Source organism: Anopheles ziemanni, chromosome 2 (assembly GCF_943734765.1).
Source record: "Anopheles ziemanni chromosome 2, idAnoZiCoDA_A2_x.2, whole genome shotgun sequence".
Classification (NCBI taxonomy): Eukaryota; Metazoa; Arthropoda; class Insecta; order Diptera; family Culicidae; genus Anopheles; species Anopheles ziemanni.
In genome coordinates this window covers 18,529,004-18,543,503 of record NC_080705.1, presented here as the reverse complement: position 1 = coordinate 18,543,503, position 14,500 = coordinate 18,529,004, and the positions used below count along the sequence as shown (strand labels likewise).

Below are 14,500 nucleotides of genomic sequence, written 5' to 3'. Positions count from 1 at the left end.
TGTTGTTAACAGCTGTCAGACAGATCGAGAAAGCATGACGATTTTGCACGCTGCGACGTATGTAACTTGTATTAACCGCTTTTTTCCAATTTCTTGTCGTCACCGGCTTATATGGTATGTTTTATAATAGAACATTATATTAAAATCTCGATGAATTTGGCTTCTTTATAATTAAGGTACGCCATTTTGTTTACTCATGTATAATTGCGTCCATCGGATAGATTTTTTTCTACACTTAAAAAGTAAAGCTCTAGAAATGTTTATGTATTTGATACTCACTCTGTATAAGTTTAAAAAATATCTCTTACAAATGAAATGTTCAATTTTGCTGAATTCTTTCTGTAGAGCTTTATTTTACTGAGCACAATCAATATTACGAAAAAGTCTACTCAGGTGCAGTTACCTGTATGGGTCATTCCTGCCTTAGTTTCCGTCTCAGTTAGTCTTCTCCTATGGTCAAATGAGGACTAAGGACTGAGTTCAAATGAAGGAGGTGTGTTCCATCGTTCATGCGTCACCTTCCATCCCTCGTAGGTGCTAGACTATTCTAGAATTCGAAATGACACGCCCAAAATATAGACTTAAAACACATGTAAGTCAATCAATCGTCCTTTACTTAGTTGAAAATCCTTGACAGTAATTACCACGTTCCCAAATATGGAAAATCTGCTGTAACAGACCCAAAACGGAATTCATCAAATACCAGCATTTTGTTAACTCCGAGTGTTGCAAGCTGCTCTAAATGCACATTAGGTAAAATAATTTATTAGATTCGGAATGCATGTGACTTGAACCGCAGAACTGTCGTCGGGGAGAGTTCACTCTCGTTCGTTCGCGCACACCAGCTTCAGCTGCTTGGAGGTGGCCTTCAGCGTATCATCGAGTCCACCCCGGGCCGTCTTCATGCACTTGATGAACCGATCCTTCACCGCCTCCAGCTCCGTCTTCACTACGGCGATCTTGGCCGCGTCGAGCGCCGGCAGACGGAACGAACCACGCATGCGTTGCTGCAGCTTTCCACGGATGCGCGACGGATCGACGAAGATGTTCTCGCCACGGAACGCACTCAGCACGTTGGCCTCATCGTACTGGTCACGCGAGACGGCTCCATCGGTAGCCGTCGAAAGCGCCGCAAACACCTCGTCATCGACCACTCGCAGGCAGGTGGCGTAGGAAACGCCGGCCAGGTTCATCATGATGGCCGCCTTCTGCTTGATAAAGTCGACGCAGGCCGGACCGCTCGTCTGGGCCGCATCTTCCGACAGGGCCTCCAGCACGCCCGACTCGCCGTTAATCGACGAGCGTACGTACTCCTCCTCGGCCAGCAGCAGCTCGGACTGCACCACCGACACGAAGTCGTCACTCCGGCCCAGTCCACGGCTCTTCTTCGAGCGCTTCAGGTCCGAGAATAGCTGCAGCGCCTCGCCGCGATCGGCAGCGACCACCTGTTGGAACGCCGGCAAGGATTATCTCACGAAACGTAACCTCCACTTCTGAGTGCACTTGTCGAGTGTGTGGCAAAGTTAACTCACCGAAATGGCGACGCTTAGTAGCGCCAGGCATATAAAACCCCTCATGGTGAACGTACTTCACTCGAAATTGAACAAAAAAACAACCAATCCAAGCACACCACTGTATTCGCACCGAGTCCTAGTAGTCGAATGAGCTTGCGCAGACGAGCGTACGGCCGTTTTATACTGGCTCCACATCGGTTCCGAGTTTAAGAGGGTGATTTTTTTTCATTTTGTTTTCTTTTCTTCACCCAACAATCCCGAGTGGCCAGTCCGGCTTGGGCGGTTGCTTATCGGTTAGGGGTTGGTGTTATCAAGGGAAGGCGACGATAAGACTGATCAGTGGACAAAAGTACGGGTGGAGCAGCGGGCTTCCGATTTGCTGGGTGGAAGCGAGGACAGTGAGCTCATCAAAACTTCCTCAGTTACTTATTAGAGAGCCTCTGTTGCCCTTCTAGGATAGCTTCGCTCAAGCAAGTGATCGATGGAAGAGAAGACAACGTTCGATCATGTGTGGGAATTTGGCAAGGACGGGAAAGTATGGGCGGAAACCTCCAAACGATAAATTTGTTTACGTTCGTACGGTCCCTGCATTACATTGCATTTTACAACCATCGGAACCAGAACTGATGATCTCCTCCAAGAGACATTAACTATGATACATTTTCCACAAGCTTCCAACAAGGGTTTATAACAGAAATGTTTCATGAATATTTGATGTATACAAAATGGTAATAATTCTTTATTGCATTTTAACAGTTTCAAACAAAACTAAATCCCACCGGGATACCGCAACGATCTAATCAAGAGTAAATGGATAATTCTCTTGAGGTAGAAAACAAAACAAACGTTATCATCTTCAGGCACGCGTTTCCTGTGAAAAGGTAGACAAGTATTTTCTACTTGACTATCGTTAAACAAAATAAATGTTTAGACGTAAAGTTAAACTCACGCATCATGCAACACATTTGAAAGATTGGCTGTTGTCATGCGATTTATCATTATGAAATGGAAATTCTTCGCTTGCATTTAAAGATAAAGCAAACGAAATTATTTTTTATCCGTTGTTATCAATTAAAAAAAAACAATATTTTCATGACTAACTGAATGATTTTAAGGGGAAATGTGTTCCAAATATTAAAAGATTCTAAACCACTTGATTTATTTACCCACGCAACCTACCAAAACATATTTTTCATTTAAAGATTTATCTATTTTCATTTCCATTCTTACTTACTTATTCCTAGACCGATTTATTGGAAAACGTTCAATTTTATTGCTGTAATGTGAAATGTTTATTTCGTTTTTTTTTAATGCCATTCCATCAAATTATTTCATTTAGTAATGAGACCCGACTACGTTTTGTTTTGGTAGTGTTATTCTTGAATTTATTTTGAGCCTATTTTGGTTTTGACAGATTTTGACTTATGCACCTTTTTACACCAAATGAGCGTATGCCTGACCTGGAGTGGGAGGTTCGGGCTGTTGTTCTACTACTGTGGAAGGTGTTTCGGCGGTTTCAGGTTCGGCCGTCTCTTCGACCACCCCCTCCGTTGGTTCAGGTGCTTCCGTTTCCAGTCCTTCCTCAGTCGTTTCGGCGGTTGGATCCGAGGTGGATGCGGCCGGTACGAGCGTACCCAAACAGATCTGCTGCAGTTGCAAGAGCACCGTGTTGAGCGTTGTCTGCAACAGCTGATCGTTCATCGTCAAGCAGTTGGTGTAGGCCAGCTGAACATCACCCAGCCGAGTTTCGAATGCGTCCACCAGCAGGGCCAGCTCTGCGGCCAACTCGACCGGGGTCTGCTGTGCGGCGGACAGCTTCTCCGCCAACCGATCGACGATGGTCTGCGGGTTCACGAACACGTTCTGGCCGCGGAACGCGTCGTACACGCTGAGGCTAACGTAGGACGTCTCGTTGACCGCCAGCTCGGCGTAGATGCGTGTCAGCTCCGTCGCCAGCGAACCGTCGACGGTGTTCAGACAGTTGGTGAACGACACTCCGGCCAGGTTCATGTTCACGTCCACACTCTGGCGCAGGAAGCCCAGACAACTCGTTTCCACGCTGTTGGGCTGGCTGTTCACCTGCCGCAGCACAGTCGCCTCGGCGTTAATGGCCGTCTTCATGAACTGCTCTTTGCGTTCCGCTACCTCCGACTGGAACCGGAACACAACCTCCGAGCTGTTCAGTTTGGCTCCGGCGACCGCGTTCACTACCACGTTTCGAAGGTCCCTGTACGCGGGATGAAGATCACGCAGGGCATCGATGACTCGTAGGGATGTCTCTCGTTGAGCTAGTGAGACCTATTATGAGAGATCGTTTTAAGCTATAACGATTCGTTCAGCAATTCACAACCGTCACAATAACTTACACTTATGGCTCCAAGAACCAAGGCAACTGTGAAGAGATAGGCTTTCATCGCGCAGGATAGTCTTTCTCTTGTGGACGGATATAGTTGGACTACACTATTTCTTTGAACCTATTCTTTCCAGAGTTGGGTTGGCACTGTTTGTGACCCGCCTCGAGGTGTGAAGTTTTTATACCGGAATGGAACTAGCTTTCAAGTACTTCATCATCGAAACCAATCGATGGTGTTCGCTATCGAACCCTAAGAAGTTCTCGAGCACCTTTCGACCGCTACCCGTAGACATAAGCGGTTGGTAGATTTGTGTTAGTTCTCCCTGGGAAGGTGTCGAGCATATCAAGTTACACATACCAAGAATAGAAATAAAAATACAAATACGCTGGTCTAGCATGAGCATGCATTGGAATGTCCCCAAACAAAAATTTGGTTCAACCTTTAGGCTGGAGGTGATAGTCCCCCCATAATCGGATGCTCCCGGCAAATGTCAATCGAGATAAGGCTCCGTTGCGCAACCATGCTAAAGCGACCGCTTTTTGGCGGTGCATGCATAATTATGCGAAAACGAATTCCCATCATGATCGATACGTGTATCGCCCCCTCCCGACCTTGGAGGCATATGGCCAGGAAATCGATTGCCAGATAATTAGATTGCCGTGTGCTGTCTCTACCCTTGCCGATAGTATTAGGGCGCGATTTAGATTAAATCATCAACCTATTGATAGCGCGGTTAGCTGTAGTTGGTGCAAAAGATGGTGTAAAAAACGTAGTACCGATTTTCGATCAAGGTCCCCGACCAGCCGGGGATGTACTGGTATATCCCTTTCGAGCACAGATAGTGCCACTTCGCCTAAGATCAAGATCGGTGCTTTTTTGCACGCATCAAGTGGCTCCACGGTTGCAACGGTTTTCATTTCCTGAGCAACTCTGAGTGGTCCACAGCGATCCCACACGGATGGCTTACTGTAGCCATTGATCGATAACGTACACGCTACAAATGGGGATGGGATTCTTGAGTGCTTTTACAAACATTTGCCTGAGTAGCTTCGTACGATTGACATTTCATATCATCGTTTTCTACGGTACCGGCAAGTCCCTAAGCCGTTTAACGACGCGTGCGAGGTTTTAAAGTAGGTTATAAACTCATTAGTGTAGTACGTTACGATACACCCGGTTGTTTTGTCTAGTTCGTGATTGAATCATGCTTGTCGAGTGCATTAGATCGATTACGTATTTGTTTCCTTATCTTGGATCACATTTTAACACTTTTTATTTTGAATCTAAACCCAAAAATTAGCACAAGTAACGGTTATTTAAAATTGTCCAAAACATATTTACACAAATCGAAAGAGTAGTTTTAACCCTTATTTCAGGGAATTGCAATAACAGTATTTATTCAGATTTTACTGCAAAACAATGTTTTCCCCGAAATTACTCGTAAAAATCTAGACAATGAAAACCATGACAAAAAATTCTCATATCTAAAGGTTGCCGCATCTAGTCTAAAAACCAAACATAAACAAATATTTGAAAAGCATAAAATGAAAATAAGGAGTAAAAGAAAGACTGTACATTTATGTGTCGTCAATTCAACGGAGTTTCCCGGATAAATTTGGTCCAATCGAGCTGAACTCCGGCTTCATTTATTTCGAAATATAAGTTATATTTTGTGTAAAAATGACAATTTCGAACATCAAACAACAAGCCATTTGATCCAGTGGTTAAGTTTCCAACCTAATACAGGACAATTTAAGAAACAACGCTACAAATAATCCACCCTTGAAAACATTCAAACAACATCCTCTCAGCTGTCCTGGATCACATTTCTTCGTCAACAAATGTCAACAAAAGTCCCGTAAAGAATCGACATGATCATGTGGAGGACGATTGGTACCATCCTTTTTCCTATAGTCACAGGAAATAAGAAAACTACAACGAAACGTGGTATAAAACGGTCACCACGTCATACGCTCTTTCCGTTTTCCCTTTGATTGGTTTTTTGTCCCTTTGTTTTTTATTTTACTTTCGCTTCTCTCCCTCGTTTGTTTGACCGTGTCTGAGAATGGAAGAATTTCGGTGGACAGTGGAAAACTTTCCCAATTTCGCAGCATTGTTTTCCGCTCATCGTGACTTTCCGGCAGGCTTCGTTTCCCACCAGACACAAACGGAAAACTCCAGTGAGAAAAGGTGAAGAACGGCCGTGTAATTTACAGTGACCCAGAATGCGGTTGTCTAAGACACTGATGAACGGGACGCTCAGTTATGCGAGAAAAAGTTTCAAACCCGACAAAACAACGAGCTGTAGATATCGGAACTATTTTTCAGATATCAGAATTGAAAGTAATGGAATGAATATGATGAAAGCGTATCGGTCTATCTATACGACAGGTGTGCGGAAATACCGTGTGGGTCAAGCTCTAACAGCCCAAAATAGACCGTACACGGATGTAGAATATAGCCTAATCCACCTGTCTATTAATAATCATGGGAAAACAAACAACATGACCGGAGCATGCTGCTTGCTTGCAAAACCGTGTTGGAACGAATTTTGAAATCTCACCGTTCAAATTGATTAAATCAATGGCGATTAGATAGAAGAACACATGGCGTGGGCCGCCGTTTGGACGCTGATTTACGGCCGCGGCAACGGGCTCTTTCATATCCGAGATTGCGAATCACAACGCACCGTGCACTCCCGTGATTCATGAACCTACACGCCACAGTCTCAGACTTCTTATCGCGCACTTGTCTTGGCGGAAGAAAGGGAGAGGGCTGCGCTTTTGATCCCATTGGGTTGGCAGTTTATCTCCCATATCCTGTCAATCGATCTTACTCAATTAATCGAAAGCCCTTCCGTGCGATAGCGGTGGAAGATGTTGCAACTTATTGTTCTACGAATCCGACGTTCGCCTTAAGCCGCAGACATGGCGCCTTCTTGGATGAATGAACGAGCGTGAATGAATATCACCACTGCCACCGTGTGGAGGAACTTTTTTTCTAAATCTACTTTTTTATCGTAATGCCACCGCCACGACCTTCCTCAATTTTGTGCATTCTGCAACGATGGAGTATCCTCCTGACATTGTTCCGATGATTGAAGCGCCAGATGACCCAGAAAAATAGCTCAATGTCGCTGTTCCGAACTGCCCACGGAGGGAGTTCCATGGGTGTCCGATAAGTGATCACCTGATCCAGGTGTTGTCATCCAGATGCAACCTTGCATCGGTCGCATCATCGATGCACACAAAGGAAATTCAAATTGGAATCCCCTCGGACAGATGGTGAGGTCATGTTGATTGTGGAAGATGGAACACATTTGACTATAAAATGAGCGGCAGGTGTTGACAAACAACATTATAGTCCAGGAAGACAGTGGTTATACAGCCAAATCGCAGCCAATCAAACCAACATCGTTCAACTCGAACCGGAACTTCGAAAAACATTTTCAATCCGAAATGACTCTCAAAGTGGTGTTTGCTTTCCTTCTCGTCGGAACGTTCGGTCTTGCGCTTGGCCAACGGGAACCGGCGATCGAGGTGATGAGCGTCCTCCGGGAGCTCCAACCGCGCTACCGGGAGATTCAGGACTTCGTCATCAACCGGCTAACCGAGGCGCGCCTTAATAGCTCGCAGGTGATCTTCAACTTCCACAGCGAAGTCATCGACTCGAAGGATCAGTTCGTGCGGCGTGCAATCGCCGAGGAGCAGGGCGTACTGACGATCGTGGATCGCCAGCTGGAGTCGGTCGATCCGACGTGCCTCGGGTTCGTGCGCAACAGTGTGGACATGAACATCAATCTGGTCGGTGTGTCGTACACCAACTGCATTACCCGAGTGGATGACTCGCTGGCCGGCATTGTGTTGGAGTTCTACCGGACGATCCAGCAGGACGAAACGCAGTACAGTGAGGCCAGCCTGTTCGATGTGTTTCGCGGGGAGAACATCTTCCACACACCGGGCAACCTGGTGGAGAAGCTCAACAAACGACTCCAGGAGCTGCGAGAGAACCCTTCGTATATCGCGAACGAGCTGTTCGATGTGATCACCGAGTTCGAGGATGAGCTGCACGAGGTGAAGGACGAGTACGACGCTTGTTTGGGTAGTGGAGCGCAGCTCCTGCTCTCCGCGCTTGACATTGCCCGTATCCAGATCGTACAGGTGTGCCAGGGTCAGCTGGAACCGGTCGAACCTACCGAACCCCAGAGCCCTTAGACTGTCATATGGGCGAACGTTCGATCCTGGTGTTTACTACTCCAGTGAACGAATATCAAAATACAAATTTGATATTCAAGTAGAACGTTGTGAGAATGCGTTGGTAAACGAAAACTAATAAAAATTGGCGTCTCTAAAAACCCTACTTATTGACTCAATACTTTTTCAAACTCCCTGTATGTAACGCGACCTTTCTCATGTGTCATCAAGTTTCAACACATTGTTTTATAAACCATCAAGTTTCCAAGCATCCAAGTCACAGACCAAAAATCAAAAACGATTCCTCTCCAAAGACACTTTTCATTCGAAACTTCTAAGAAGAGCTTCCACCCCTTCCCTTTTCTTTTCCGCTCGGCATGGGAAACTTTTTCAACTGAACTGAAAGAGATTTATTCCCGCGGGTATTGCGAGGGCTTCAAAAACTCATCCAGTGCGTAAAAAAGCGGACCGGAGAACCATGCCACGTGTGAGTGAGTGTGTGCATGAGTGTTTACTTGTGCATTCGATTTGGGAGTAGAAAGGGCTAATGGAGTACCGGTGTAGAAAGTGTGATTGATTGGTTATAACTTCGGCGGCGTATTTTGATGCGGAAGCACCGCAGTTCAAAGGGGAGCTCTGGAATACAATTTGCGGTTTTGTGTTGGGGCACGAAAATCGAATTTGGGGCGTTAATATTTGTAAAGCACATCTAAAGGGAAGTAAAAAACACAGAATACTATTCAGTTTTATTGTCATAAATTTTATTTCTGAGGAAGCATAAACCAATTCTCGTATTCTCTGGTTCTTTTAAGCAACTTCAATTTCTGTGTAGTTGAAGTGGTTCAAATAGTTCTCGTGTAGTATTTTCTTAAAGCCCTGGGAGTTCCGGGATGTGGGCTTGCCATTTTAAATTCACCTCTGAATTGCATCAATCGATCTGCAACACTGTAAGCCGGTACATCCTGTTCGGAGATTAGCAGGCATACGTCTGGGACCGTGCCGTCCAAAAGAATGACCTTGCCTGAATTGCAGTAATCGGTGCTGGGAATCACGCAACAAACCGAGAGGCTTCATTGGCAACTGTTTTCCGATCAAATTTTATCTCGATCTACAATAAAAGCTGCTTAATCGAAGATTAAATCAACCCCGATAACGCGACCCTCCGTGGGTCTGGATTCGATAAAGAATTCTCGACTGGCACGACCATAGGTCTTGAACCCGGAACCGCGTCTTACATATAAAGGGCTTTCCGGGGACACAGAGAGGTATTATTCGGTGTGAGCCTTTGAAAGCACAAACAAGCCAAATCCCAACAATGAAGGCTGTCGCTCTAGTTCTACTTTTGGCCGGTGTAAGTAGATCGCCCTTGGTTGGTGAAGGGGTACCAGTTGGCAGGGTGTCCTCATTTCAAGCTTCCCTTTTATAGATTGCCTTGGCCCAGCGCCCAGACAGTGTGGCCGTAGTGAACAAACTGGTCGAGGTACATCCACTGTTCAAGCAGATCCAGGACTACGTCATCAACACGATCACGGATGCGCGCCTGTCGAGCTCGGCGAAGATCTATGACTTCCACAAGGACGTAATCTTGACGAAGAGCACGTTCCTTGGAACGTCCATCAAGCAGGAACAGGATCTACTGGTCCAGGTCAATGGTCAACCGGGCCACATCGACCAGCAGTGTCTGGCGTTCATCCGCCAGAGCGCCGAGGTCAACATGAACCTGGCCGGTGTATCCTACACTAACTGTCTGACCCAGGCCGGTGACTCGCTGCTCTCGACCGTGCAGCAGTTCTACGCCCAGCTGGACGTGGACGAGCGTAAGTACGTCGGAGTCGGTCTGTTCGACGAGTTCCGCGGTGAGAACGTGTTCTATGATCCGAGGCACATCATCCAGCGTCTGGAGAACCGCGTGTTCCGTATGGAGGAGTACCCGACGCACATTGGCAGCGAGCTGTTGGATTCGGTTGCTGGGTTCGGGAACCAGCTCGACAGTGTCCGCATGTCGTACGTCAGCTGCATGACGATGGGTGAGCAGCTGCTGAAGTCCGCCCTGCAGATGGCTCAGCTCCAGCTGGAAGTGGTGTGCAATGGGCTGTACGTGCCAGTGCCCGAAGCGATTGCTCCACCGACCCCACCAGCACCGGAACAAGTTCCCACGGAGGGTCCCGTACCAGAACCTGAACCAGAACAAACTGGTCCTCCGGCTGAGGAATAAAAATACCTCGCAATCAAATACAAATTTTAAAAATTGTCCCCGGCTTCAGCAGATAAATTATGTTAAAATGTTTTGGAAAATGTGTGTTCAGAAATATAAATCTTTTATTTAATTACTTCAGCAGCTACACAAAATGAGGTTATTTTTGGATAATTTAAAAAAGAAATGAATATGCTTTTCCAACGAAAACGCCCTCCACCAATCGACGTAAACGACGAGATTTCCTTCCACCACTAAACGCATCCTGAACATCAAGTCATTGCAACCTTTATTCAGAAAGCGTACCGAATTCATTCGAAGGCAAACAACTTGCCGCTTCATTTGCAGCACTTGTTGGCCCTTTTTACTTTTGTGCTGAAATTAAATCGGTCCCGGTTCTCGGGAGAGATCTCATCGGCTGGTGGTTCTCCCCTTTGAACCTAAGCCAGCTCCTCTAGCTGTCTATCTCGATAAAATATTACATTAAATATTCAGCTCAGTCTGCAGGTGGTTTTCGGCACAAGTTGCCTCTCCACCGGAGGGTGGAGGAGGTTTTTTGTAAAAAGCGGACGTCCGCACTTGGGATGAGTTGGTATTCATTTTTTGTGGTGAAATATTTTCTATTCGAGTTCAACGCTTCGGTATAGAGGAGAGACATTTTTGAGCTTTGAACACGATATTTTCTGGTTGTTGTGCGATTTTGCATCTGCATTTCAGTACCTGACCCACAAACTTTTTTTTTTTTTTTAGGTTTTAATGCATAATTTTTATCAAACTTTTCTCAATGAAATAGAAATAATATGCTGAAAATTAGAAAAATACAGAAGTTGAAGCATTTAGTGAGGCTTATTTATAAAAATACTTTCGGACTTTCTGTTCCTTATGGTTAATATATTCTCAGAAACTTATAATTTTAGAAAAAAATAAGAAAAAAACATGCACACGGCACAAACCGTACATAAAAAAATAGCAGTAACAATTAAAAAATGTTGGTAGTAAATTGGTCAACAGATTTCCTCAACGGAGTGAGAATACTAAATATTTATTTTGCACGGAAATAGTTTTCAACAATTGAAATTTATTTTTGTCTCGTGAGAATACTTCAGTATAGTTATGTATATGTAGTCACTAGTCATGTTAAAATCAGATTAAATTGTTGTGCCAGAACTTTATTTATTACAACTTTTTGAATCTGGTTTGCTAAGACTGACTGGATTCACTAAGTTTTTAAATCAATCTGGAAAACAACTGTTCATAAATACCAACAAAAGTTTGTGAACAGTATATGACTGATAATGAAAAGTTTTAGTCTTTGGTTTCGTCATCAGTTTGATTAACGTTTGAAATTTCCATCAAACTGTACCGAGTAATAGAGATTTTGGGAATCATATGGGAAGCATAATGCAGTGAAATATTTAAATATTTACAGTCAAAGATTTTGTGAAAAAGTATCTAAAACATTCATTATTTCCCATACAAATTAGTGTCCAATTTTGTTATTCCAGATTAAACGCAACATTCAATTTCGGCCATATTGCAGCTTGCTTACAATTTTAGATTAACTTAAATTTTGTTTATGACTTCGTCATTACTTATCTTTCCATCCCACCACCAACCGCCAAGCTGTGACGACGTCGCCCGAGCTGAATCAACTGACCACCGACGAAGTGACGTACGGCGATGATAAGCCATCTAACCCGCAGAAACGTGGAGGTAAACCTGCTTTAATACATTGCTCTGAACAATTCCATGCGCCACCTGCACCTCACACCAACCCAAGCGCCCCTTCACATCGAAGGATTTGAGCTAAATTTAACGCCGCAATAATTTGGTATCTTCAAACAAAACACAGTGAACCCATTGCTGTACCGCGAGGCCGAACTTCGGAACGACTTCTCGGGTAACTCCATCCCGCAGAACGGCGTTTGGGAGGACGTCGAGGTACCGCTCCAGAGCCTCCCGTACCCGATGGAGATGTTCGATGCCGTCGGCGAGCCGGGTCCTCCGTTCGAGCACGGCGCTCACGGCGCACGGACGTACGACGTGCTCCAGAGTCTGCTGAATCGTCCGTCGGCGTACAATCCGCTGCTGGTCGGATCCACCGGTGGTGAAGGTTTTCCGGCGCTTCGGCTACACACCGGCGGCCGTTCTTCGTACGGCGAGCGCAGGAAGCGTACCTCGTCGGTGGGACCAGCGTTGGGCGGAAAACCTCATTCCCACTCGATGCGGTAAGTTCCGTTGGCGAGTTTATCTTTTCGGGCGTCCGGCACGGGGAGACGGCAAAGTTTTAAACGAAAGGCTAACAATAGTTACACGGTGGAGTGGAAAAGTTATCCCGTCGTCGCTGCAAGGCATTTGAGAGCCCGGCTCCAATTAAACGTGGCCAGGTGCATTCGTCCAGCGGAGAGATTATTGTTAGTCAATTGGTAGACGTTTACCCATTCCAGTGTTGAATGTTTTCCTACAATCCGCAGGAGTCCGGTTTTAGGTATTATGGTATTCCACACTCAGTTGGGTTTGCCATGGTTTTCGTCGCTTTAGTCGCGAAATAATACCTCATCGCAGCTAATGTATTGATTAGTCGACGTAAAATAATAGTATGCTAGAAAATGTATAACGATTTCAAAAACATCTACATAACATTAAAAGTTTTCTTTGGTCAATTTGGGTACAAAAAAAAAGGTTTTTATACGTTTTTGGTAGTCCAAAGATTGAAAAAAACTCTCCTCCTTTAAATAATCCCACGAAAAAACAAACCACTCTAATCACACAGTTTATTAAGAACCTACAAGTCTAGGTTTGAATGAAACAAAGCATGGAACAAAGATCAAAATGAAAATTGTTTTAAATAGAGTTTTATTGCAAACCCGTCAGTAGAATGATGAAACCTTGTTTATCTAAATACATTTTATAAGAACGGATAAAATCATTCATCATTAACTTAAAGATTTAAAAAATCAATTTAAATGTAGTATAAAAACATTTAATAAGGATTAAAAGACCCCTTTAAGGGGACGGGAAACGAAGCGTACAGTAAACAACGTTTCTTTTGAAAGCAATTTTCTTCACCTAGAACGTAGTTTTCGAAAAATTAGGAATCGATTGCTCTGAACCAATATTGTTGAAGGTTAAATTTAAGGAAACATTGATAAAAAATGCCATTTATCCATCCACCTTAAGCTGTGGGATGGTAACCGTAAACCTGACCTCCGGGCATAACATTATCAAGCCCTATTTCTAGATGTCAATCTGGCGTCCTCCATCGTGTGGGGGCTTTTTTCCTCTTTACTTTTTCAGGCCGCTGTTAAGCAGAAGAGTATATCACCTGTTTTAAAAGCACAAGCTCAATTTTCGTCATGTGTTTATAGCCGGGATTTCATTAGGAAAGATTTTAAACGAAATCTTTCAATGATCCGTCAAGAATGATATTGATTTTTTCAACCCGAACGAAATGGATGTGCATTGAATTGGAAATTTGTTGCCTGGTTGGGTGGAAAGGATATCTCAAAACAAGTTAAAAATATAATCGTTACTTAACTCAACTTAATATCGGTGGCCCAAGTGGAACGGTTCAGGGTCTTGTAGCTCCACAAGAGCAATCGAACATTAATTCGAGTTCTTTAGCATTCGATGTGAAGATATTAATATCACCGCACCGACCACTGTTCTCAGACACGGTGAAAAACAATCGAGCTCCACTAAGGAACCCAATCATGAAGCAAAACGCCACTCAAAACCAACAGTCAACAATTCCACTCCGACCGACGGTGGCTTCTTGGGAAATGCAATCACGGCGAGCAAAGCAGGCGAGAGAAAAATCGCCGAGCCGTAATTCCCGAACGGCATGCAGCCGGATTCGATTTTATTAAAAGCCCTTAAACCCACCGCCAAGCCAAGGCCTACGGTGAGACGGGTGAAAAATGTTTCAATTTCCTCTGCCTCCAAATCTTTTCTTTTTTGGCTCTGGCTTTGCCATTTTTGTTTCCCTGCGCGTGCCTCCCCGCGCGGTTTGTGCGGTTTGGCGGTTCTTCTCGGTCGGTTTTGAGCCGTGCCAGATGACACAAAACAGGTCGATTAAATGACAAAGTGGGTAATCTGTTGGGCTTCTCCTTCTGCCACTAGTTGTTGTGAAAATGTCCGATTTTGTGCACTGGAAATTGAAGGAAAATGATCACAGGGCGTCTGCACCGTCGCCCCGGTTCCATTTCTTAATTCCATTCCAGTGGTGCTTCGAGGAAATTCGTT

At 44.8% G+C, this 14,500-nt stretch overlaps 2 protein-coding genes across 2 annotated transcripts in view; one reads left to right on the top strand and one right to left on the bottom strand.

Annotated features, from left to right (window-relative positions):
* Positions 1-14,500, top strand: part of LOC131293106 (uncharacterized) — a 32,817-nt gene that overhangs the window by 6,865 nt on the left and 11,452 nt on the right. Inside the window, exons 3-4 of the mRNA XM_058321184.1 lie at positions 11,879-11,968; positions 12,108-12,483. Of these exons, the coding sequence (XP_058177167.1) occupies positions 11,879-11,968; positions 12,108-12,483 (466 nt within the window). The remainder of the gene's footprint in view (positions 1-11,878; positions 11,969-12,107; positions 12,484-14,500) is intronic.
* On the bottom strand, positions 819-1,577 carry LOC131281288 (uncharacterized). Its single transcript, XM_058310565.1, has 2 exons — positions 1,533-1,577; positions 819-1,445 (listed from the first exon to the last, which is right to left on the bottom strand). Exons 1-2 carry the CDS (start codon positions 1,575-1,577, stop codon positions 819-821), a joined length of 672 nt encoding a protein of 223 aa, XP_058166548.1.

Bases quoted from the DNA above. Each gene is read 5' to 3' on its own strand.
- LOC131281288 (XM_058310565.1), bottom strand. From the start codon at position 1,577: ATGAGGGGTTTTATATGCCTGGCGCTACTAAGCGTCGCCATTTCG. The intron at 1,446-1,532 runs GTGAGTTAACTT...GCGTTCCAACAG, and splicing joins TACTAAGCGTCGCCATTTCG to GTGGTCGCTGCCGATCGCGG.